This window comes from Pagrus pagrus (assembly GCF_965226575.1).
Source record: "Pagrus pagrus genome assembly, contig: HAP1_SCAFFOLD_209, whole genome shotgun sequence".
In the NCBI taxonomy this organism is placed as follows: domain Eukaryota; kingdom Metazoa; phylum Chordata; class Actinopteri; order Spariformes; family Sparidae; genus Pagrus; species Pagrus pagrus.
Window position 1 is genome coordinate 67,135 of NW_028175254.1, and position 26,636 is coordinate 93,770.

General features: G+C 45.5%; 1 protein-coding gene and 1 long non-coding RNA gene across 6 annotated transcripts; one reads left to right on the plus strand and one right to left on the minus strand.

Moving 5' to 3' along the window:
- On the minus strand, positions 1 to 21,656 carry LOC311254061 (uncharacterized protein). Of its 5 annotated transcripts, XM_084384486.1 has the most exons (4): positions 3,682 to 3,799; positions 2,385 to 2,530; positions 1,208 to 2,262; positions 1 to 845 (listed from the first exon to the last, which is right to left on the minus strand). In XM_084384486.1, the coding sequence occupies exons 3-4, from the start codon at positions 1,301 to 1,303 to the stop codon at positions 318 to 320; spliced, it is 624 nt and encodes a 207-aa protein (XP_084240612.1). In that variant the 5' UTR covers positions 1,304 to 2,262; positions 2,385 to 2,530; positions 3,682 to 3,799; the 3' UTR covers positions 1 to 317. The 5 variants fall into 5 exon arrangements, 4 of the variants coding, with proteins under 4 accessions (XP_084240612.1, XP_084240611.1, XP_084240609.1 ...); XR_014622174.1 differs by having other exon boundaries at positions 1,151 to 2,530; XM_084384485.1 differs by lacking the exon at positions 3,682 to 3,799 and adding an exon at positions 21,644 to 21,656 and having other exon boundaries at positions 1,208 to 2,530.
- Positions 20,843 to 24,636, plus strand: LOC311254062. The gene is made up of 3 exons (XR_014622175.1): positions 20,843 to 20,914; positions 22,354 to 22,497; positions 24,479 to 24,636. It is a non-coding gene; the product is annotated as an uncharacterized lncRNA (long non-coding RNA).
- The last annotated feature ends 2,000 nt before the right edge of the window (positions 24,637 to 26,636 follow it).

A 26,636-nucleotide genomic window follows, 5' to 3' on the forward strand; every position in this document is an offset into this window, starting at 1 on the left:
TATAGCTAGGCTATTTAAATGTCTCAAATACAATAAATTTGGTTCCACAATAAAACACACATTAACAGATACATTGTCATCTAATAGTTTGCCCATGAAATCACATTTAGCACAGTCTACAATTTATAGCCATCATGGATGCCATAGCGATAATCAAATCAAATTACACTATCATCAAAACTGTAATTAATCAAAATTTTCCAGAACATATTCAGTTTATATTTGGCTGGCAATATGCAATCAATACAACTATTTACAATTCAACATTTGGAGAGTACAACATAACACAACTCACCATTTAAGAACACACTCACTCATCACTTGTATTGGAATTTAGCTCGCCTCTCTTTCAAGCAAGCAAAGCGATCAATCACCCTCTCATTGAAATCAGGCATGTTCCTGACAAGTTCCCTCTCCATGGAAAGCAGGCCCAATGCATTCAGACGTTCCTGTCCCATTGTATTTCTCAGGAATGTCTTGAACCTCTTTAAGGTGGAGAAACACCTCTCAGCTTCAGCTGTTGTCATTGGAGTGATTATGAGGATGTTCAACAGCGCCACAGTCTCAGAGAAGGTTTCCTGGAGGTTGTAGCTCTGTAGAACCTGGTACAGAGCCAGTGCACTGCAGGAGCCCCTGAAGTCTGGACTTTCGTAGATGAGAGAAAGCTCAGTCCTGAGCCTCTCCTTGTGTAGCATGGGGTATGCCCTCATGGTGGTATTCAGAGCCTCTTCAGGGAATGTTTTCAGATGCCGGTCAAACAGCTCTGCCTCTAGCAGCACGGCACTCACAAGGTAGCTGGTGAAGGAGAACCTGTCTTTGGCATGGCCCAGGATTGTTTCACAGATCTGTTAAAATGATAAAAATGTATAGTCAGTAACACACAATTGTAAAAAAAAAAATTCTACTGGTGTTGGCATGAATGTGGCCATGATCTACTGTATCTACTGTCTCACAGTTCCAAAGTATGCATTTTATTATTCATGCAGACTTATTACTGTATCCTTGTGTGAGTATAATGGACAAGTAATGGGTGAGTAAAACAAATGACTACCATCCATTACTGAATTACTGAAAAAGAGATTGTGACTTTATCACTTGGTTCCAACACTTGAGTATGCCTACATCATTGGTCAGTAGTGAATGCAGATACCTCTTTTGACAGCCTCTGCTACTCTTGTTCATAAGGCTCTCCTTGATCTTGTGGTACCTGGTGCTTCTTGCTGCTGCTGTTGAGAGGAGCTTTGGTCCCTGAAGGGAGACAGATCAAAAGTGTGAGAATATGATGACAGTATGTCAATGCCATTATCAATAATTACTCTCTTTAAAAAAAACAGTAATACTAGTAAGTAATAAAAAATTGCCGCGAAACTCTTTCATTCACCAATATTTTGTTATGATACGCTAGTGCTATTCCCCTCTGAGTCCGGGGGTTAGCGGTTATCAACACCCGGGGTCTGTAGGTTGACCTACTGACCTCTGACCTGGACGATATCATCTCCGACCGCTGCCCGGCTCATTCTGATAATAATCATTCCGCTTCGGCATTCGGGTCCATTTTTAGTGCAACTAGCCAGAGCTTTAGTAAGTCTAGGTTGCGGAGAGGAAGCTGAACTTCGTCCAGCTGCTCATTTTGTTCAGACAAGTCGGACACACGCAGAAACGAACCGTAGCATTAGCGATAGCAACAAGGCGCGCCGCAGTCGGAGATGACATCATCCAGATCAGAGGTTAGTAGGTCAACCTACAGACCAACAGCTAACCCCGGACTCAGAGGGGAATAGCAGTAGCGTATCATAACAAAATATTGGTGAAATTAACGAATTTTGCGGCAGATAATGTGTTATTTAGAGGCTACATTGCACTGCCCTGTGTACTTGCATTATACAGATATACGCGGCTCTCAGCTGGATCTAATTTCGTTGGAACGACTTGTAATGACACCAAAGTTATCTGGGTGAGTAAATGATCGTATTTTATGCTAGAAATAAGGTCCAGATTGTAAAAAACGGTTATTATCCATTAATAATCAAAAGAAATATACCATCTGACCCATTTAAAAAAAAAAAAAACAGTGTTATGAGTATGAAAAGCCTCAGAGTTATCAATGTCCTGTATCAAATCATGAATGCTGGCAGTGAATATGCCAACAGCTTCCTCCTTGTTGATCTTCTGGAGGGATCTGGAAAGGGGAGCCGCAGCAGACGAGGACAGGACAGTGCTGCACTCTCGCACTCTCAGAGAATCCATGAGGAGCCAAAAATGCTGACAGACATGAAAGACATATGTGAAAGGCAGAAGATTACAGTACATAAATAACACAAGATATACAAACTGAAATACAAGTTATGATACTTTTTCATCAGAAATCACAAGAAGACCCTTACCTGCTTTATTTTTGCACAAGTTCCCTCCTGCGTCTCAATGTTTCTTTCCGTTGGAGTTACTTACTTCAGTTTCTCCACAACAGGCTGAGCAGTTAGTAAATAGAGACATAAGCTGGCTTTGGCACACAATGAACTTGTCAGTAGCCCTGAAAAAAGAAAATTACCTATTAATTTGCACCATGACACATCTTGGGCTGTGCCTGGAAAGCTAGGATAATAAGAGGTCAATCTTTATACAAATATGTAACTTAATACATTCAATGGTTGGTTTACTACATATACCCTTGTCCAACCTGCAATCCCATACAACAGCTCTGTCACAGAATGTGTTCAAGTGTGTTAAAAATGGAGGTCAGATAGTGTTGGAGTTGTACCGCCTGTATGCATATAGATAGCATATATAACTCGAAAAATTGTATTTCCTGCGAAAATACAGCGTGAATGCTGACGGCTGAAGTGATTTCGGAAATCTGCTGAATGTGCTGGAAAACACTTGCCTAATGCATAAAAAATGCATACAACTATGAGAATGAATGGTCAAGAATTTGCAGAAAAAGCTGTCTTTTTTCAAAAGCTGAAAAGTCAAAGGCGGAAAAGTAATAGGTTCAAAGAGCTTAAAAAGCTGAACATTTTGATAATTGGATGGTTTCTCTAGCTGAACATGAAGCTGAATATTTGAAAAGGATGAAAAGGCTGAAAAGCTGAAAAGTAATAGGCTGAAAGAGCTTAAAAAGCTGAACAGTTTGACAGCCAAACAGTTTCTGTAGCTGCATATGCTGGAGCAATAGCAGAACCAAAGTTGAAAATGTCCCCATAAGAATGAATGGGAAAACACCTCCCAAACTCCTGCAGGTTTAGAAAAAAGTGTAATGGTTATGGCCAAAATATGTATACAGTGAGTAACAGGAGACATTGCTGAACCATGTGATGTCTTTTTTATTTCTGTAAAGTGAAAAATGAGGGAGCCAGAGCGAGAGACAAAACCGGTACCGTCTGCTCCACTCCAGAAATTTAGGCTCAAAGTTAACACTGCAGCTTATGGGGGAGTTGCTGGAGTGCTTGTCGCTCGAGGGCTTCTACAGCCAAAAGTTTAAGTCCTACATCTGAAATAAGAACATCACCTGAAAGCCAACAAGATTTCCTACATTTCTATGTATATATTGTCTATGTGAAGTAAAAGCTGTGGGACCCAAATCAAGATGAAGAGAGTTTTTTCTCAAGTTTTTGCAGCTGCTCTCCACTCTAGCGATGATGTCACCCACTCTAGCTCACGCAAATGTTATAAAACAAGACTTACAAGTGGCTGTTCACGTTCAGCTGAGTCTCTGTCTGATCCGTTACTGTCTCCTGCCGGGGCGGCAGCACCAGCAGCTGCTGACAGACAGCGGTCCGGATGAGGCTGTCGGCACCGAAGGCACCGCACCGCACCGAGGGTTGGAGGGGAGAGGGGGGCGGGGGGTCGCACAGTTCTTGCTTCGGAATCCCAGTTGAACTCCATCAGATCGCTGGAGTGATAATCCTCTGGTTTAAACTGAGCGACACACAACCGAGTTTTTCGTAGCTGACGCAGAGGTCAAGCCCCGTCTCTTCAGCTGCACAACACGCACCCAGGCACGGAAGATAGCACCGTTTTTTTTCTGGTGGACCGGTGGACTCGATGTCGTGACAGGCTGGAGTTTGTGAAACCACCACAAACTGAATAATTTACCATGTCCATGATAACGCAATCCAAACCTGCTGTAAACACACTGACTCACGATAAGACGACCGCTCTGACAAATAGCCATCTGCTCCCACACTAAGCTATGGCAGCTGCTAGCATACAACTCCCTCTTGTGACGTAATATGACGCGATGTTGGAAAAAAAAAAAGAGAGAGACAGAGAGAGTTTTTAGGCGCTGTGCTCACTTTTTCGGTTAAATTTGTGCTCTTGTGTCTTGAAAAAACATTTCAAATCCTCACTCAACTTTTCAAATGGTATTTTTCACACATTACATTTATTTTGTAAACCAGTATAACCTGCAATATGAAAAATCCTTAGGCACACTTGTATTGGGGGGTCAACCACCGTGCAAAATTTAGGGTCTCTAGGGTCAAAGGGGGCCATTTAAGGCCAAAAAAGACATGTAAAACTGTTTAACAAAAATATCAAAACTTTATTCTAAATGAATACGATTTGAGTATGTTGCTCAGCTAAAATTGTAATACAAGAACATTTTGGTCCCATAATTGGAGCGTTCTTCGCTTTCCTAGTGGCCAGCAGTTGTGAGCTTTTGGAATAGATAACAAGTTTCAAGTCATTCAGTTTGTTGGAATGGTGAGCCTCATTTGGTTTAAAAATGTGAAAGTTTGAAGGCCCGCCTACCAAAAAGTAGATGTTTAATCAAAGCCAAACCAATGCTTATCTACTCATCTGGGGCTACAGAACAACATATCAAAAGCTCAGACTTCCACGACCTCTATAGAAAAAATGCTATAAATTTGTCAGTATGTCAGAGGGTGTAACACCCTTGGGTTTTTGAAAAGGACCTTTTTTCTAAATGACTTATATTTTGCTTTCGTATTCTTGTGTAGGGGCCCCAAGACAACCTCCATGCAAATTTTGGGGTCTCTAAGGTGAAAGGGGGCTGCATGGCAGCCAAAGAGACAGGGGGTATTAAAGGTGAAAAAACAGGATTGAAGGGATTTAGCCAGATTTTTATGTTGCTCACTTATAAGTGTCATACAAAAATATTTTTGTCCCATAATGATTAGAGCTTTCTAAAGCTACTTAGCTTTCCTATTCAAAACACTCTGTACACATTCAGGATGACAAACTCTGTTATTCCTCTTAATCTGCACACAAATGCACCAGTCTGCTTCGAGTCGGATTATGCTGACCACTGGGGCATACCTTTTATGCAAGAGTGTTACTGTTCTGTGCATGTTTAAAATACTTTTATTAAAACATGTTACTGTATATCCTACTGTATAGCCTCCCCTTTCACCCCCTCCATGCCCCCGGCTTTACTGTGCGGTCCCGGCCGGTGGAGCCCCCGCTGCACCATCCACCGGGCCGCCGGTAATGCTCCACTGTCACACCAACTGGGGTAAAAGTCCTCGCAGACATTTCATGGGACACATAAATAATCAAAGTGCACGTGCAGCTAGTGGAAACGAGCCAGGAAAGAGCATGCATGACAGCGTGACGTGAGCATTTCCTCAGAATGATTGACATGTTGGAGGACAAATAAGATGATCCACCCGGGGTGCTGCATTTGCAATGTTATAAAAGGTTGGCCACCAGAAAAATATCTATGACCCAGTAGGATTACAACCTATATGGACAAGCAAGTTAATTTTTTGCTGGAAATCCAATATGGCCACCACAATATTAGCCCCTGTATAATTGAGGTGAATAGGGCAAAAATTTAAACTAAGAGATATATCCATGAAACTTCACAGGTTGATCACTGACATGAATAAGAACATCCTTTGTATTGGAGGTTTCCATGAATATATATTTAAATATGCAAATAGGGCATTATTTGATTACATTTGCCTTAGCCTAACCCTAACACTGTAAAGTAACTCGGATTAATGGGTAGTCGGACTTTTGGGTGGTCGGACTGACGTATGCTCCCCCAATTCTGTATGGAGGCAATTTCCCGAGCAGCATCAGAAATCTCTCTAGTGAGAGGGAGAAGACAGACTTCAAAGCTAAGGCTGTTAAGAGAGGACTCAGGGTGGGGGAGGGGATGCCACCATAGGATGCCACTCAACAGGCTTAGAAACTGACCTTCAGTGTCACTACAATGAGCTGCCAGAGCTAAAATATCAGTCTTTCCTAAATATTGTCTCAATATTCAGCCTTCCATGATAAGTCATTTCTTACAAGTTACAAAATTTAATAGAAAAGAAAAATTCTAATTGTATTTTTTATTTTATTTTCAATAGTAATTTAAATATACATATCTGGTATAAAATATGTGAAAATCCCTATTAAAGATAAACAGCATTTAAAAAGTTCAGACTTGTGCTGCTCTGTATCTCAGATTGAATAAGTGCCATACTACATGCTCCTCTGAAAGTTCACAGTCAGGTCAGGTGCAAGTCAGGGTGGGGGAGGGGAGCTTTCAATGCACCTGCACCTCCAAACTCCCTCCAAAAACACTGCTGCGTTCAAGGCAGGCAGGAATTACTGATTTCCTGGAACTGAATAAATAATGATTATTAATACATGTTTAACTTCTTAATCCCTTTATGATTTGAAATTATTTGAAGATAAAAAAATATTTTAACTCATTTTTACTAATCAAAACCATCCCATGGCTTGCATGACTGAGAATATTAAGATTATTTCATTTTTAATAGGCAGTTTTCGTAGTATTCACTCTGCTTAAAACTATATTTGAAGTAATTATTTAATATGGGAGTAATTACCTCAATCTGTAGTATTTTTGCATTGAAACATTTGATAAAAGTTTCCTTTCAATTTGAGGCCATAACAGTAGTGAAGTTTCCCACTGCCTGTGAATGCAATCGGAGAAGCGGATCGTGCAGAGAAGTTGACTGAGGACTGGAGGTATGTTTGCGATACTATTTTTTTTAAATTAATTTTTGCATGTTATCTTGTCGACATTCAAATTACCCCATTTACTAAATGTTTGAAACCTTAATTACTATCGTCTATTGTATCCTCGTAGCATGAAGTCCGCGAATAAAGCCAAGCCGTATTAGGTCGATTGTAAAGTTACAAAATACATAAATTACGAGATTGAAACAAACAGTGAAAGTGATTCAGATTTTAATGATTAACATCTGTGATAGACTGCCATGAGCTGTTCTGATGGCACAATCCTTTGTGCATATGGTGGCATGCAAGGTTAGCCACAACCACTAGCCACAGCTGTAGTCACCATGGATTTTATTTCAACCAGTATGTAACAAATTACATTTCCATGCTCAACGCTTTTTTTTTTAATGTCGACTTACTCGATTGTGATTTTATACAAAGACGTATTGAAAATGTCAAGATTAAACTCTGCAGGGGACGTCAGCGCCGTTTTGGGAGGAACGCGCATAGTCAAAAATGACCTCCTAGTGTTTACCAAACCACACCTTGACCTTGTTGGAAAGCGTCATGAGGTCAAAGAAAGATGTGAATGAGAATTCAAAAGGACTGAACTGTCTGCGGTGCTCAGAGAATCCGACTACACTATGTCTTCGGGTGTTATTGACATGGTCTGCGAAGGAACAGAAGCACATGGCTAATTCATATGCAAAATAATGTCATCAGACTGTTCGGACCTTCTCTTGAATTATAAACTGTAATTATAAACTTGAGAGGCAGAAGAAACTTTCCTGGAGAAATATACTTAACCATGGGCGAAACTTTAGTTTCAGAAGTGGGGGGGACACAAGTAGGAACGGCAAATTTGTGTACGCATAGCGCGTGTTGTGTTCTGTAACGCTGTTACGTTGGAGTGTCACTAGATGGCACCACTGAATAAGACAGGACTATGTATGTAGGTGAAGAGAAGAAGAAGGAGCTGTTGTTATGAAGCTGTACTTCCTGCTGAAGATGTTGAGTAAAGTCCCTTGAGCTTACAAGTTGGTTTTCATTCTTCACTACACCACAGTGCGCTCGATTTCTGCCTGCGTAGAGCTTAAATCATGCCATTTCTATTTAACCCTAGCCTACTATTTTGTCATTAGCCATACTGCCAGTGGCGGAGCGTGGGTCTCAGCACAGAGAGGGAGGAGCATTCTCGATGGGCCCTTGTGATAGTTATTTAAACATTGCATTTATTCCATTATTTAAACATGCTAGTCACACTAAATATTTCTGCAGAAGACAATGCCACAGATCACCCCCTCTGACACACACACACACACAGGTCACTGTCTGAGTCAGTGGCTACCATGTCTAAGCCATGTAGCTACCATGTTAATTGTAGACTGTCTGTGTCCATTTAATGTTTGTGTTGTACCAAAGACATGGTAGCTACTGACTCAGCCAGACATCAACCTGCTTGAGCTTTCAGCACCATAGACAGTGTTGGTCACAGACTGACAGTCAGACACAAATCAACTCAACTCAGTAACCAATCACACAAGCAGCTCCATGGCTCCATGTTGTCCCTGTGTGATGTTCAGGACAGGTGAGGACAGTCTGAGGACAGAGAGCTCTGAGGTTGAAGTTTATAATTATGAAATGCACCGTGAGACTGTGACAGGTCTGTACGTCTTGACCACATGTCAGCTGTTCAGCTGTAGTAGAGGAAACTCCGCTGTTCTCAGCTCCACCGCAAGGAGCGCTTTTATTTTTATTTTTATTTATTTTTTTAATTTAGCTCCGGTAGCGACCCGGCTGAAATGCATGAGGATGCGCGGATCCGGTGTATTTATCAAGGCTTGGTCATCCTGCTGAGGCACCGGGTTGGTTTGAGCTGCGTTCATGAAGCCAGTCTTTAATCTCGCGTCTCCAACTTGTTCAGAACGCTGCTGCCCGATTTTTAACAGGCACGTCCAGGTGTGAACACATTACCCCTGTGCTGTCGTCACTCCACTGGCTTCCAGTTCGTTTTAGAATTGATTTTAAACTTTTATTGTTTGTTTTTTACTCCATTAATGGCCTGGCTCCCTCCTACCTGTCAGAGATTTTAACTGTCCGCGATCATGGCAGGGCCCTCCGTTCTTCCGGCCAGCTCCTGTTAGAGGTACCAAGGTCAAGACTTAAACAGTGGGGCGATCGTTCTTTTGCTGTCACAGCTCCCAGGCTGTGGAACAGACTGCCCCCTGACATTCGCACCACTACTGACCTCAGCCTTTTTAAATCGAAGCTGAAGACACACTTTTTTAGATTGGCATTTAACTCTGACTAGGGTAGTCCTGCTCTTAGGTGTACTTATTTTGCCTGTTTTTTACTTAATGCACTTTTGGAGGGCCTTTAACACCCTGCAGCACTAGTAGTACTTTCTTGTGTTTTCTTGCAGCACTGTAGCACTTTCCTGTGTTTTTTATGTATTGCTTTTATGTATTATTTTATTGTTTTGATGTAAAGCACTTTGGGTACCGTCTGGCTATTGTAAAGTGCTATACAAATAAAATGTGATTGATTGATTGATTGATTAAGTTAGAGGCTACTTTCAAACTCGTTACTCACTGGTCGTCAGCGTTTTAGCGATCGTACAGCCTGAGGCCAGTATACAACAGGTAACGGTGTTGTTGTCTCTTTTCACCTCCTCTCTTCCTTGTGTGATCAGTGCGCTGCATACACGTTTTAAACAGAGATGGCTAAGCGCCTGGTTTAACATATTAGTTAGCTAACGTTAGCTACAATAGTGTATAGAGTAAAGTTAGAAATACCAGTAATGACTAATCAACTCACATTTTCTTTCTTCCTTTTTAGTCCCGTTCCAAATAAGGACTTTAAGTTGAGCTGTCGGCTCCTTTTCATCTTTTTGCTGCTGTGCCGCGTCCTGTCTGTGTCTTTGATTGAGCACGTAGTGTGAGGGGGGCTTCCGAGCGGTCAGTTTACGCAGGGTTTCTTGTTGTTTTGCAATTACAGCCTGTGCCTACTGTTAGTTTTCAAAGTGTAAAAAGTGGGGGGGACAAAAACATGATTTTGAAAAGTGGGGCGGACATGTCCCCCCTGTCCCCAGTGGAAATTGCGCCCTTGTCTTCATAGCAAACAAGTTTTTACCTGGAATTTAATTCATTAAGGGTGAAAACTGGCTTATGTCAAAAATGAGCCTTTCAGAGCGAGAGGAGCCTATTTTTGTCTAAGCTGCATTTCACTGAAAAAAGGTCTTTCAAAGAAGTTTTCTAGCCTGAACAGGTTGAATTTGGATCTTCTTCATGGCAAAGGAGTTTTTACCTGGAATTTAATAGATTAAGGGTGAAAACTGACTTATGTCAAAAATGAGCATTTCAGAGCGAGAGGAGCCTGTTTCTGCACTGTACAGTAGCCTAAGCTGCATTTCACTGAAAAAAGGTCTTTCAAACAAGTTTTCTAGCCTGAACTGGTTGAATTTGGATCTTCTTCATGGCAAAGGAGTTTTTACCTGGAATTAAATTCATTAAGACTGAAAAGTGGCTTATGTCAAAAATGAGCGTTTCAGAGCGAGAGGAGCCTGTTTTTGCACTAAGCTGCATTTCACTGAAAAACGGTCTTTCAAACAGGTTTTCTAGCCTGAACTGGTTGAATTTGGATCTTCTTCATGGCAAAGGAGTTTTTACCTGGAATTTCATTCATTAAGGCTGAAAAGTGGCTTATGTGAAAAATGAGCGTTTCAGAGCGAGAGGAGCCTGTTTTTGCACTGTACAGTCGCCTAAGGCTGAAAAGTGGCTTATGTGAAAAATGAGCGTTTCAGAGCGAGAGGAGCCTGTTTTTGCACTAAGCTGCATTTCACTGAAAAAAGGTCTTTCAAACAGGTTTTCTAGCCTGAACTGGTTGAATTTGGATCTTCTTCATGGCAAAGGAGTTTTTACCTGGAATTTAATTCATTAAGACTGAAAAGTAGCTTATGTCAAAAATGAGCGTTTCAGAGCGAGAGGAGCCTGTTTTTGCACTAAGCTGCATTTCACTGAAAAAAGGTCTTTCAAACAGGTTTTCTAGCCTGAACTGGTTGAATTTGGATCTTCTTCATGGCAAAGGAGTTTTTACCTGGAATTTAATTCATTAAGACTGAAAAGTAGCTTATGTCAAAAATGAGCGTTTCAGAGCGAGAGGAGCCTGTTTTTGCGCTGAAAAGTGGCTTATGTGAAAAATGAGCGTTTCAGAGCGAGAGGAGCCTGTTTTTGCACTAAACTGCATTTCACTTAAAAAAGGTCTTTCAAACAGGTTTTCTAGCCTGAACTGGTTGAATTTGGATCTTCTTCATGGCAAAGGAGTTTTTACCTGGAATTTAATTCATTAAGGGTGAAAACTTGCTTATGTCAAAAATGAGCATTTCAGAGCGAGAGGAGCCTGTTTCTGCACTGTACAGTAGCCTAAGCTGCATTTCACTGAAAAAAGGTCTTTCAAACAAGTTTTCTAGCCTGAACTGGTTGAATTTGGATCTTCTTCATGGCAAAGGAGTTTTTACCTGGAATTTAATTCATTAAGACTGAAAAGTGGCTTATGTCAAAAATGAGCGTTTCAGAGCGAGAGGAGCCTGTTTTTGCACTAAGCTGCATTTCACTGAAAAAAGGTCTTTCAAACAGGTTTTCTATCCTGAACTGGTTGAATTTGGATCTTCTTCATGGCAAAGGAGTTTTTACCTGGAATTTAATTCATTAAGGGTGAAAAGTGGCTTATGTGAAAAATGAGCGTTTCAGAGCAAGAGGAGCCTGTTTTTGCACTGTACAGTCGCCTAAGCTGCATTTCACTGAAAAAAGATCTTTCAAACAGGTTTTCTAGCCTGAACTGGTTGAATTTGTGTGGCGGAGCGCTGTTGAACGCCCGTCATTTCCTGACCGGCGCGCTCTCTCTCTCAGAGAGTGCCGGTGGGGCGCCTCATTGTTCCGGCAGAGCCAAGCTCCTTATCACCTGTTTCCCCGCCGGCCGCATGTCGCGGTCCAGCAGTGACATAAACTTTTTACCCTGAACTCTGTTCTCCCCTCCGTGGGTTGTCGAGGGTGCACACTCGGCGCCTACGCGACACGTACACACACACACACACACACACACACACACACACCTACACACATGCTCACCTGCTGTTGCTGCGGAGGTCTGTCTCGGGTTCACGGGCCGAACCGAGGCAGTTCCGGGCCACGTCATAAGTAGCGCACTGTGGCGTGCTTCCATGGGTCAGGCGACCATGGACTAAACTATGTGTGTTAATTGTTTTGAAATATTGTTAATGTATGTGTTCTGTGGGAAAAGTGGCACAGCCATATGAGGGGTTATTAGTGCCACAGTACTGGGGTTATATTTAAAGGGGTTCTGTTAGTTTTGTGCTTTGTTTCCCAGTTTATGTTTCTTAACCCCTGTGTTTTGTTAATTGGTTTGCCCGGGGGAGGGGCCAAGGGGTTTTTTAAAGAGAGCTCGGCTCACTTGAAGGAAGGATTCGGCTGAGTGGCATGTGGATAACAGTTGCTGCCTGTTCCTTGTAAATATTTTTTTTACTCTGTCATATTGTAAATATTCCTGCGTTTTTTTTGTTGCTTTGCCACCTGTGGGTATTTTTGTCTTTGGGTTTTTGGTGTAATAAAAAGAAAATCACCAAACTAAAGTTTGCCGACTGGGCCATCATCTTTCCAAACCAGCGTTTCAAAGTATCGAACCCCGACATTTGGTGTCAGAAGTGGGATGGCCAGTCGACGAGGGCGCATCCGGTACACAGGAAGACGGGTACTGGGTTGCGCTCACAAAAGGAGGAACCAGTGCAGGACAAAGATGGCGAGGAGGGAGCCTGGTCCACAGCCGAGGAGGACGAAGGGGGTGCGGCGGCCCCAGTCCGGCAGGCCGGCCCTGGAGCTCCAAGTCCAGGAGAGGAGCTGGTGGCGGTCATGAGGACCTTCCTGGAGGGACAGCAGAGAAGAGAGGAGGGGTTCCTGGCAGAGCTCAGGGGACTCCAGGCTTCGTGGCCAGCCCCGCAACTGGATCAGGCAGTGGCAGGGCCGAGGCCGGTAGCACCTGTCCCTGCACCTGGGTCCCTATCACCATCTGAGAGGTCGCTGATGAGCCTTAGAATGGATTTACCTACACCTGCTGCACCGCGCCGCAGTTCACCCTTAAGGGCGGCAAGGTTTGGGGTGAGCAGTGGGACAGAACCTCCGAGGCCGGAGAGCAGACCCTTTGGTGACCCCAAGATTCCCCAGTACCTGGCTGGGGAGGACATTGGAAATTACCTGCTTCGCTTCGAGCGGATTGCCAGAACGTGTGGTTGGCCAGATGGTGAGTGGGCGTGTCGCCTGGTGCCGCTACTCACTGGGAAGGCGCTAGAGGCGTACACCGCTATGGACGAGGAGAGGGCTCATTCATACCCGGACCTGAAGGCGGCACTCCTGACCAAGTTTGACGTCTCACCGGAGACGTATCGCCAGCAGTTCCGGGCCATGGCAGTTCCACCGGGAGAGAACCCAACAGAAACTTACCACCGCTTAAAGGGTCTCTACCGTCGATGGATTCGGCCAGAGCAGCATACCAAGGAGCAGATTGGTGAGCAGGTCATCTTGGAGCAGCTGCTGCAGACATCCGCACCTGGGTGAAGGAGCACAAGCCAACGGATGGGTTAGCTGCAGGCAAGCTAGCGCTGCAGTACCTCAACGCACGGAGGGGAGGCCCGCCTGCTTATCACGGTGGTCCCAGTCGCCAGGTTTCGTCGCAGCCCAGACCAGCAGCCAGAGCCAGCCAGCATCCGCCTGGAGAATCCCGGCCCACACCTCGCCAGCGCAGCCCCGGTAAGGAGTTCATCTGTTTCTACCGCCAGCAAGCAGGGCACAAGGCTTCGTTGTGCCCCATCAGAAAAGCTAAGCTTAGCGGGGCATGCTACACTCCTCGGGCTGAGGTTGCAAGTGCTGGGGGAGGGCAACAGCGTTTTAAGGACGTTACCATTAATGGTGAGTCTGTGACTGCTCTGGTTGACTCGGGGAGCTTCCTGACGCTGGTCCGAAGGGAGTTGGTGCCAACGGGCGTGGTGGATTATAGCAGACAGGAAGACATTTTGTGTGTGCACGGGGACAGCCATTCCTACCCCACAGCTGAGGTGACGGTGGTGGTGGATGAGCAACCTTACCTGCTGACGGTCGGGCTGGTGGAAAGGTTACCTGTTGCTGCTATCCTGGGGTGGGACTTACCTGTGCTGCTGGACGTGCTGCTGGAGGCCGGCCCCAAAGACAGTGACCTGGGGAAGGGTTTGTCCGGTTATGTGATCACCCGCACCCAGGCCAGGGCGGGGGTGACAGCCGACCCAGGGCCGAAAAAGGGGCCCGATCCAGAACTCTTTTCAACCCTGGACAGCAGTTTGTTTGAGGGGCCCATGAAGGGGCCCAGGAAGTCTCGCCGCCAGCGGCGGTTTGAAAAGGGGCTGAAGTCCCGGGAGCCGGACTGTGCAAAGGGACTGGCAAAGGGCATGTGGGAGGTGCCAGAGGACATTGGGGCCCTGCAAAGGGAGGATGGGACTCTGAAGTCCTTGTTCGCCAAGGTGGTTGGGGGGCTGGATATGTCAAAAGGGGAGAAAGAATGTTTTGTTGTTGACAGTGATGTTTTGTATGCAGTGGCGGAGGGGGTCAAACGCCTTGTGGTTCCTGTGTCATGCTGGCCGATGATAATGCACCTGGCACACACCTTGCCTTGGGCAGGTCATCTTGGCCGCAACAAAACCTATTTGCGCATATCCCCCAGGTTCTATTGGCCTTCCATGTATGTTGATGTGCAAACCTTCTGCAAAACCTGTCCCACCTGTCAGAAAACTTGCTATGTCTGCCAGTCCGACCGAGCCTACCTACAACCCCTGCCCATGATCTCCACTCCGTTTAGGCGTGTGGCCATGGACATTGTGGGCCCATTGGTGAAGAGCAGTGGGGGGCACCAGTACATCCTGGTGCTCTGTGACTACGCCACACGGTTCCCAGAGGCTTTCCCCCTGCGCACGGTCACTGCTCCTGCTGTTCTGCGTTGTCTTGTTCAGTTGTTTTCCAGGGTTGGTGTACCGGACGAGATCATCACAGACCAGGGGACCAACTTCACCTCCAGACTCCTGCAGCTCTTCCACCGGCACTGGGGATTTCGGCGATCAAGACCACCCTCAGACGGACGGCCTGGTCGAGCGCTTCATTCAGACCCTGAAGAAGATGCTGCAGAAGTTTGTGGCCGACACTGGGAGAGACTGGGACCAGTGGCTGCCCTACCTGCTTTTCGCCTACCGGGAGGTTCCCCAAGCGTCCACAGGGTTTTCCCCGTTTGAGCTTCTGTATGGCTGGGAGGTACAGGGGCCATTGGATCTGCTGCGGAAGACCTGGGAGTCTCCCGCAACCGGCACCAGTGACCGTGGTGTGGTCCAGTTCGTGCTGGAGATGAGGGACCGGTTGGCAAGGTACCGAGACGAGGCCGAGGTCAACCTTCGTGAGGCCAAGCAGACCCAGAAGGCGTGGTACGACCGACAGGCCAGGCACAGAGAGTTCCAGCCTGGCCAGAAGGTCCTACTCCTCCTGCCATCCTCCAACAGCAAGCTGCTGGCCAAATGGCAGGGCCCGTACACCGTCCTCAGGAAGATGGGCCCGGTGACCTACGAGATCCACCACCCGGACAAGAAAAGGGCAAAGCAGGTTTACCACGTCAACCTGCTGAAGGAGTGGAGGGAGGCTCGGGTTCCCGTGGCGTCTCTGCTGGTGACGGCGATGGACAGCGCGGGGGAGGAGGAGTCTACCCTCGCCGACCTGAGCCAGTCTGCGGAGCCTGCTCTCGGGCACCTCTCTGCCGCCCAGTCCAGCCAGCTGTGCCAGGTGTTCCAGCGGGTCGCCAAGCTCTTCGCGGCCAACCCGGGGAAGACTGACCTCGTGGAGCATGTGGTCCGGCTGAAAGACAAGGGGCCGGTTCGTCAGAGGGCCTACCGGGTGCCCCAGCACCTGGTGGCCAAACTTCAGAAGGAGGTGGAGGAGATGCAGCGCTTGGGGGTGATCGAGCCGTCGCAGTCTGAGTGGTGTAGCCCGGTGGTCATTGTGGGGAAGAAGGACGGTTCCCTGCGCATCTGCATGGACTTCAGGAAGGTCAACGCCATGTCAGAGTTCGACGCCTACCCGATGCCCCGGATCGACGACCTGCTGGAGAGGATTGGTCGGGCTAGGTTCATCACCACCCTGGACCTCTGTAAAGGGTACTGGCAGGTACCCCTGGAAGCGTCCAGTCGTCCCTGCACAGCGTTCCAGACACCTGCTGGCCTCTTCCAGTTCACGGTGATGCCCTTCGGCCTACATGGAGCACCAGCAACTTTCCAGAGGCTGATGGACCGTGTCCTGCGGAGGTGTGAGGACTGCAGTGCTACCTACCTCGATGACGTGGTCATCTTCAGTGCCACCTGGGAGCAGCACCTGCATGATCTGGAGCGAGTCCTGGGCCAGATCCAGCAGGCAGGCCTGACGCTGAATCCAGCCAAGTGTCAATGGGCCTGGGAGGAGGCGAAGTACTTGGGGTACCGGCTTGGACGAGGGGAGGTCCGACCACAGGTGGACAAGGTCGAGGCCATCCGTAGCTGCCCACGCCCTCGCACGAAGAAGGAGGTGAGGTCCTTCTTGGGCTTGGCCGGCTGGTACAGGAGGTTCGTCCCACAGTTCGCCACCCTCGCAGCACCTCTGACAGCACTGACGGCGAAGGACCAGAGGAACCCGGTCATCTGGAACGAGGACTGCGAGGCGGCGTTCCAAGCTCTCAAGGCCTGTTTGTGCTCTTCGCCAGTTCTGAGGAGCCCTGACTTCAGCCAGCGGTTCCTGGTTCAGACCGATGCCTCAGCGGTGGGACTGGGGGCAGTCCTGGCCCAAGGTGAGCCTGGTGACGAGCGACCGGTGCTGTACCTGAGCCGGAAGCTGCTGCCACGGGAGACCAGGTACTCCACTGTGGAGAAGGAGGGCCTGGCCATCAAATGGGCCCTGGAGAGTTTGAGGTACTACCTGCTGGGGAGAGAGTTTGACTTAGAGACTGATCACAGGGCTCTGACCTGGATTAACTCCATGAAAGACCACAACAGTCGTCTCACCCGCTGGTACCTCTCTCTCCAGCCGTTCCAGTTCCAGATCCGACACCGAGCGGGCAAGACCAATGTTGTGGCAGACTATCTCTCCAGGTTGCCGCACATCGTCAACCTCGGGGAGGAGGGGGATAATGTGGCGGAGCGCTGTTGAACGCCCGTCATTTCCTGACCGGCGCGCTCTCTCTGTCAGAGAGTGCCGGTGGGGCGCGCTGCGCCCTCATTGTTCCGGCGGAGCCAAGCTCCTTATCACCTGTTTCCCCGCCGGCCGCATCTCGCGGTCCAGCAGTGACATAAACTTTTTACCCTGAACTCTGTTCTCCCCTCCGTGGGTCGTCGAGGGTGCACACTCGGCGCCTACGCGACACGTACACACACACACACACACACACACCTACACACACGCTCACCTGCTGTTGCTGCAGAGGTCTGTCTCGGGTTCACGGGCCGAACCGAGGCAGTTCCGGGCCACGTCATAAGTAGCGCACTGTGGCGCGCTTCCATGGGTCAGGTGACCATGGACTAAACTATGTGTGTTAATTGTTTTGAAATATTGTTAATGTATGTGTTCTGTGGGAAAAGTGGCACAGCCATATGAGGGGTTATTAGTGCCACAGTACTGGGGTTAGATTTAAAGGGGTTCTGTTAGTTTTGTGCTTTCCCAGATAGCATACGGATGTGGGCCACTTCAGGCAACAATCCGGCACTGTAGGCATTCTTCTGGCCCGCACAAAACAGATGTGAGCCTAAACTGGCCCATGTGGTAAATGCTACATTCGGCCCTTATATCACAAAACAGATATGGCCCATCTTTGGCAAATACGTGGCAGAGTAGGGAATGGTTATTCCTTAAGTGAACCAAGGCTGGGCCACATATGGTTCAGCACACGTGGCCCACCTTTGCTGAAACACATTTGGGCCAGTTTTGGGCAAAAGACGGCAAATTAGCATCGACTAATCTGGATGTGAGCCTAAAGTGGCCAACATATGAGAAAATACAAGTGGCCCACCTTTGCTGAAACACAATTGGGCCAGTTTTGGCCGAAAGACGGCAAGTAAGCATCGACTAATCTGGATGTGAGCCTAAAGTGGCCCACATGTGGTTTAGCACACGTGGCCCACCTTTGTTGAAACACATTTGGGCCAGTTTTGGCCGAAAGACGGCAAATTAGCATCGACTAATCTGGATGTGAGCCTAAAGTGGCCCACATATGAGAAAACACAAGTGGCCCACCTTTGTTGAAACACATTTGGGCCAGTTTTGGCCGAAAGACGGCAAATTAGCATCGACTAATCTAGATGTGAGCCTAAAGTCGCCCACATATGGTTTAGCACACGTGGCCCACCTTTGTTGAAACACATTTGGGCCAGTTTTGGCCGAAAGACGGCAAATTAGCATCGACTAATCTGGATGTGAGCCTAAAGTGGCCCACATATGACAAAACGCAAGTGGCCCACCTTTGTTGAAACACATTTGGGCCAGTTTTGGCCGAAAGACGGCAAATTAGCATCGACTAATCTGGATGTGAGCCTAAAGTGGCCCACATATGGTTTAGCACACGTGGCCCACCTTTGTTGAAACACATTTGGGCCAGTTTTGGCCGAAAGACGGCAAATTAGCATCGACTAATCTGGATGTGAGCCTAAAGTGGCCCACATATGACAAAACGCAAGTGGCCCACCTTTGCTGAAACACAATTGGGCCAGTTTTGGCCGAAAGACAGCAAATTAGCATCGACTAATCTGGATGTGAGCCTATGTGGCCCACTTATGAGAAAACGCATGTGGCCCACCTTTGCTCAAACACAATTGGGCCAGTTTTGGCCAAAAGACGGTAAGTAAGCATCGACTAATCTGGATGTGAGCCTAAAGTGGCCCACTTATGGCTCCACACACGTGGCCCACCTTTATTGAAACACATTTGGGCCAGTTTTGGCTGAAAGACGACAAGTTAGCATCGACTAATCTGGATGTGAGCCTAAAGTGGCCCACATATGGTTCCACACAGGTGGCCCACCTTTGTTGAAACACATTTGCGCCATTTTTGGCCGAAAGACGGCAAGTTAGCATCGACTAATCTGGATGTGAGCCTAAAGTGGCCCACATATGGTTCAGTAACATTGTGGGGTCCATACTTTGTGAAGTACAAATGTGCCAGGACAAGAAAAGACAAGACAAGTTAAGTTAAGTTAGTTTGCTTCTCTCATTGAACCGCTGTCCACTATTCAGGGTATAGGGGATAACAGGACCCAAATGCAGACTCAAATGGAACAGTTTATTATTTTAGAAAGAGGTAAATAAACAGGTAATCAAAGTCCAACAGAAATAAAGTAGCAACAAAAGAGTCAACGAGCCTAAGTCTCGGACAGGGGAAAAAACAAGGAATCCAAAGTGCAAAGTGCAAGTAGATATTCCTTTTTCGGTGGAAATGTTCCATGATGGGCATGATTGGCAATGTTGCAGCATGAACGACCTGCAATATTGATCCTTCACTCATTCTGGAAGAAGCTCGCCACTAATGGAGCCCCCGTCCAGCTTCTTTGCTGGAGCTTGAAGCAGTTAGAGGACTGAAGACCTTTAGGCCTGAACTGCCTTAATTGTGTTCTCCACTATGGAGGTGAGAATTTTATCCAAGCTAATGTCTATCATGAACAACACATCCCCATGGCAAGCCCGGATGTTGCACCCATGATACAAAGAGAAACAAAACCGTTCATAAAAATCTGAGAGAAAAAAGTTAACACAACAAGCGGATGGTGAATTCTGAGAGTTGTTATCCGTCTGATACCAGCAGGAATTACATACAGTAGGCATAGTCAAGTTTAACTTGTTCTTCTCTTAGTGCAATATTATCTGTCAGTATAAATAATATGCTGACTGTGATGAATTTGTTGTTTGTTGATCAAAGTTAATTTATAAAAATATATATATATTGACCAACAATTCTGTGTTTTCTCTGATTTGAGTATATGCATTTTCATGTGTGGCCAATGGAATGTCCTTCCAGAACTTATTCTATGTACAAATCCCTACATGTTCTCATGCTTGTCAAAGCGCTGGTTACTGAGGAAGCGAGTTTGCACACATTGTTGAGTTACATGTGTGTATACGTGTCTGGTTATTAATATGTGTATGAATGTGGTTATTAGAGGAGGATAGTTGGACTGTTATCTGTTTGAATGTGTGATAAGAGTAAGAGAGAGTATGTGCTGTTGTGCACTTCATGATTTGGTGCTCTTGTTCCCTGCTTTTACTAGTGTATTCTGTCTATTTTTAAAATATTATGGTCATCATGTCACTCATATTTCAATGATTTTAATACTGTATCTGCTTTAACTTTACCTGCCCAGGGACTACAGGCGGAACTATAACCTGGCTCAAAGCATCTCTTCTTGTCTTACAAGATTAATGTTTTTTTGTGCATTGTCCCTGTTTTAAATAAATAAATTCAATTCAATTCATTAAATTCACAACATACTGTACATTCCTTGACCGAGTGTGCCAATAAGAGCATAGCCTAGGCCAAGAGTGACAGTTCATTTGTGAACAGAAACCGCTCCCACCTGCTCTCTGTGTCACATAGAAAATGACTGGCAGGTCGACATTGGAAAATGTATTGACCTACATTTACCTGAACATATCACCCACAGTGACAGTGTTTTTTTTTTTTTTTTTTTTTTTTATTAAGTCAACGCTATTAAGTCTGTAAGGATCGTATCTTTATTCAAACTCTACTTTCCGTTATGTTTTTTTCCGCTTTAAGCTGGAGTTTTCCAAATTACGAGTCTTTTGAATGCATCATATTCGAATTGACGAAAGGGAGCAAGGGAGCAAAAAGTGCGCGAGCCGGAGATCGAGGAGAGAAGTCACGGTGAGGTGAGTCCCTGAACGAAAAATAAATGAATGAATTTCTGTGGGAAACATTCAGCTCTTATTGTTGGAACTTCACATTGTTTTGTCAGGTTGCCAGTGCTGCGAAAAATGTTAGCTAGTTAACATTCAGTTTTTATACAAGGTTAATATGACCAGGCAGCAGGGCTCGAAATTAACGATGTCCCGGCGGGGACCATAAAAATTCCTGCTGGGACACACTTATATTTTGTCCGGGACAATTACGGGACAGTGAAAAAAAAAATGTCAAACGCTCACTCTCAAACAAAATGCTCAATTCCCTCCTCCGTATATCATTGCATTTCCCTGAGGTTGAGGACTATAATGCAGAGCAGGCAGTTGAGAAGTGGTGGCAAAGTGGTCAGAGAACATGCCGACCCATGTTCAACGACTCTGTGTGAGACAAGAAAAATAAATCTCTGTGGCAGTGAACTTTCCCTCCAGAAAACAGCATCCCTCCCCGCGAGTGAAATAGTCAGACAGCGTCCTGTTTACTGATGGTGATTATGTAATTTTGTACGAAAAACGTAACTTTGTCACTTTCCAGGATGTTTGGTGGGTCAGGATCTCAATCACAACACATTATAACAGCATCCATATGATTATAACAGTCAGAGGGTACATGTTTAAACACATGCCGCTGAAAGCCCCACTAGGATTCAGAGAAGCACAGTACAGAAGCACAGAATGTGTTGCTGCCGTTATTACTGGTACCGGTGCCGCGTCGAGTCTCCCTGATCCTCTCCCCAACACACAGCCGCTTCTAGCCGCAGCGGCAACCTGAGCGGGGTCGCTCTGCGAACTACGGCGCCGCGGAGCTACAGGCCCCGGTCTTCCTACTCCTCTCCCCCACATACAGCACCCTGTGCTGGGTCGCCCAGAGCGACGAGTCTCCCTCCAGCTCTGGAGCTCTCCACGGTGCTGCTAATGGCGGCTTCTCATCGTCTTTCAGACCTTAGACCATAGCTTTAAGTAATACAATTAATTAAAAATGCTGATAGTCTAATACTCGTTATAAAATACTTATAATACAACAACATATACACCCAATCACATTTTATAAGGCACCAGTTTAAAGCTGCCATTCTTAAATTGCTCTGTTTGCTTTGAAGAAGACATACTCTGTGCCGAAATGTCAGCAACCTGCACCATAATAAAAATATCTAAAACTATGTGCTTCACCATCTTCTCCAGCTATTTATCTGCCCCCTGCTCTAAGATGCACCAGTCTGCAATCAGTTCGTCAGCTGAAGGCGAGAGTTTTCCTCCTACAATTTTAGTAATTGGCTGGTCATGGCTAGACTGTTTTCAAACTACATTCATTGCTGCCCAACTATGGGCAGGATATAGCATGTCATGCAGTTAGCCATTTCTCACCATTGTGTGCAATCTATCCAAAGCTTTACAGTTTTCTCAATTTTTAGGAACGGTCAGAAACAATCAATTGACGGCCACTGCAACAGACCAGGAGGTGGAGGCTTATATAAAAAGGTGGCTTCATCTCGCTGGAGACAGGGATGGTGGGAGGAGAGAGAGAGAGGAGAAAAGGCGTGCCACACAGCTCGCACGTAAGTCAGCTACAATACCTATTTTGCAATATATGTGTGATACTGTTCTACAGCAGAAATCAAGATGAAGCTGTCAGCATATGTAAAAAAAAAACGAGCGCAAAGTACAGAACAAATCTCCCCAATTCTAAATGAGCAAATACAATTAAAAAAGGCAGTGTTGTGATTTTTGCCATTTTTTCCGCTATGGTCACTTAGGAATTAGAAGCTTGTTCAGCCACCATGCAGCAAGCATAGCCATTTTCTTGTAAATGTAAAGATTTCACTTGGCAGTGGTGGGACAGTAATGTAAACTGTAACTGGAATTGTCACCCATTGCCTTTCTTAAAAGCCAGTACATGGGTCTGAAAAGTAGGGAAATCACATTTCAGTTAGAAACACATCTTTAATGAAAACTGTATTTGACTTTAGTATAATATTCTATCTACAAAATAAATTAATGAATATGAAGCAACAGCTGAAATATATTTTTAAATATATTAATATTACATGCCATCTCCCTGCTAAATTGAGCTGGAATGAAAGAACCCCCTATCAAACACAAAAACATACTTCTAATGTTAACATGAGTGGATGAAGTTTTGAGTCTTAAGATGTGGTCTTATCTAACCTCAAACTTTTCCCTTTACTGCTGCATTCATGGTCTTCAGCTCCACCATGTGGGCAGGTCTGATGTAACTACACAGCGATTGTGTGAGTGAGGCTAGCTGACTCATTGTCATCTCAGACTTGATATGTGATAGGTTTAATATGTAGGATGGAGTTGCTTCCAACTGAGAGCCTCAGCCATGTTGCAATGGAATATAATACTTACCTTGGCATAATATATAAAGAATAAACCAGGACAGAGAGACCTCACCTCAACTTTTATCCCAACTCTCTCCTCTTGTGAGGGCTTTTAGATCTGAGTATGGCCCCAGTGTTCCGCCAGAGCACCGTGCCATAGCACACAGACCTCTGGTCCAGTAAATGTCCAGTTTTGTGGATACCTATTACGCACCACCAGACTGACAGCTATCTTGGGGGTCCCCATGGAGAGTCATTAAAGAGGAAATATTCAAGATTTTTACCTACTTTTTACTTAAAGCAGAAGTAAGCGATCCGGTCGTTTTGGCTAACTTCCTGTCAGCGGATGGAGTTAGCAGTCCCCGCCCTCTTCCCTACGTCAACACATGCGCGTGCATCCCTTGGCTGCACACACAGAGAGGACCGCCCCTTTATGCCGTTCTCTCTCCTCATTGGATAAAGGTTGTAGGATACAAGGAAAGTTTTCTCCTCGGCTTACAGCAGAGCAGGGTGACTGACAGACCCGTGTTTCGGACCAAACACTCTATATAAGTGATTGCTGTCGGAAGATATAACTATATAAGACTTATATTAACACAAACATTCCGCTTACTTATGCTTTAATGAAACAGCTTCAGAGTAATGTTGCTGGCTTGTTCCAGGGAGAATGGAGGCTCTCTGCCTTCCACCTAGCGTCACTTGGCTGAAAACCAACCTTGTAAGATCAGACCCTCCGACCCAGTATCCCAGCTCTCGTGCTGGCAGCATCATGACACACCAAAACACCCTGTATCCATTATCTTTTTATGAAAGGATAGAACCACACAAATACACACATTGCAACATGTATATGATATGCTCCATTAATTGCATTATGGCTGGCTTCAGTGAACCAACAAATGCTGAGGAAAGGTTAGCAAAATAGCAAAAAATCAAATGGCTGTGCACTATTCCCCTTTAACATGAAGACAAACTCAAATATACATTATGTTTTATTACTGTAACTTCAGGTTAAATGTGAAGTTTGTCAGAGTGTTTGATGAACACAATATTGTATAACTTTATATCACTTTACAGGGCCTTTTTTGTTTGGTCTCCTGATAAGGTTTTGTGTTTTGCACTGCAACCATATACAGTAACCACAGTACTGCTTTACTGAGTCAACAAAATATGTTCTTTTGTGCATTTCTTAAAGGGCCAGATGAAGAGGAGACAATGGTGGGGCCATGAGTGAGCGTGTTCCGCAACAGTGTTCCGCAGTCAGAATTTTCATGTTCATCTTCATGTTTGTTTTGTTTGTGTTGTGTTGTTGTTTGTGGCACATGTTAAAAAAATAAAATAGTTCTCTACTGTTCACAAGTTGTTTCTCGTGTCTGGTTTTTTCTTCAATTCTTCAGTAGGTATCTTCATCTTTGACTGAGACCAACAAGACTGGACCATTGCCACCATTTAACACAGTATCTGGAGGTACCATAATGACATGTACAGTAGCCACAAATTCAGACCAGTTCTGGTTTATTTATATGATGTGTTCATATTTGACATAGAACTTTGTCATGGTTTGGTTGTGACTCCAATGTGTACAGGCTAGACAAGATCATAGACTGTAAACCAGTTCTGATGTATTCAGCTCTTGGTTAATATGTAGCATTATGACTAGGCTGTGGGTCATATGTGAGAAACAAGTGTGGACCACTCATGTCATTCCATGTGGTAGGTGGGTCAGAATAAAAATGCATAGTGGCCCAAATTTGGGTGAGTGCTGGTTTATTTGGTCTATTTTTGGCTGACACTTGGCACTGTGTTGGTTTGGTTGTGGCCCACTTCTGGCAAACAACTGTGGACCACATTTGTGCCATCATTCCAAGTGGTATATGGGCCAGAATAAAAATGTACAGTGGTGGCCCACATTTGGGTGAGTGCTGGTTTATTTGGTCATGGCTGACATTTGGCACTGTGTTGGTTTGGTTGTGGCCCACTTCTAGCAAACAGCTGTGGACCACTCATGTGCCATCATTCCATGTGGGATGTGGGCCAGAATAAAAATGTACAGTGGTGGCCCACATTTGGGTGAGTGCTGGTTTATTGCGTGTCGGCTGACATTTGGCACTGTGTTGGTTTGGTTGTGGCCCACTTCTGGCAAACAACTGTGGACCACCCTTGTGCCATCTTCCCATGCCGTACTTGGGCCAGAATAAAAGTGTACAGTGGCCCACATTCGGTTGATTGCTGGTTTATTTGGCCTGTTTTTGGTTGACATCTGGCATTGTGATGGCTTGGTTGTGGCCCACTTTTGGCAAACAGGAGCGGACCTCCCAAGTGACATCATTCCATGCGGTATGTGGACCGGATGAACATGTCAGGTGTGGGCCAGATATGGGCCAAAAGAATTTTGCTATCTGGGTTGTTTCCCAGTTTATGTTTCTTAACCCCTGTGTTTTGTTAATTGGTTTGCCCGGGGGAGGGGCCAAGGGGGTATTTAAAGAGAGCTCGGCTCACTTGAAGGAAGGATTCGGCTGAGTGGCATGTGGATGACAGTTGCTGCCTGTTCCTTGTAAATATTTTTTTTACTCTGTCATATTGTAAATATTCCTGCGTTTTTTTTGTTGCTTTGCCACCTGTGGGTATTTTTGTCTTTGGGTTTTTGGTGTAATAAAAAGAAAATCACCAAACTAAAGTTTGCCGACTGGGCCATCATCTTTCCAAACCAGCGTTTCAAAGTATCGAACCCCGACAATTTGGATCTTCTTCATGGCAAAGGAGTTTTTACCTGGAATTTAATTCATTAAGGGTGAAAAGTGGCTTATGTCAAAAATGAGCGTTTCAGAGCGAGAGGAGCCTGTTTTAGCACTGTACAGTCGCCTAAGCTGCATTTCACTGAAAAAAGGTCTTTCAAACAGGTTTTCTAGCCTGAACTGGTTGAATTTGGATCTTCTTCATGGCAAAGGAGTTTTTACCTGGAATTTCATTCATTAAGGGTGAAAAGTGGCTTATGTCAAAAATAAGCGTTTCAGAGCGATAGGAGGCTGTTTTAGCACTGTACAGTCGCCTAAGGCTGAAAAGTGGCTTATGTGAAAAATGAGCGTTTCAGAGCGAGAGCAGCCTGTTTTTGCACTAAGCTGCATTTCACTGAAAAAAGGTCTTTCAAACAGGTTTACTAGCCTGAACTGGTTGAATTTGGATCTTCTTCATGGCAAAGGAGTTTTTACCTGGAATTTAATTCATTAAGGCTGAAAAGTGGGTTATGTCAAAAATGAGCGTTTCAGAGCAATAGGAGGCTGTTTTAGCACTGTACAGTCGCCTAAGCTGCATTTCACTGAAAAAAGGTCTTTCAAACAGGTTTCCTAGCCTGA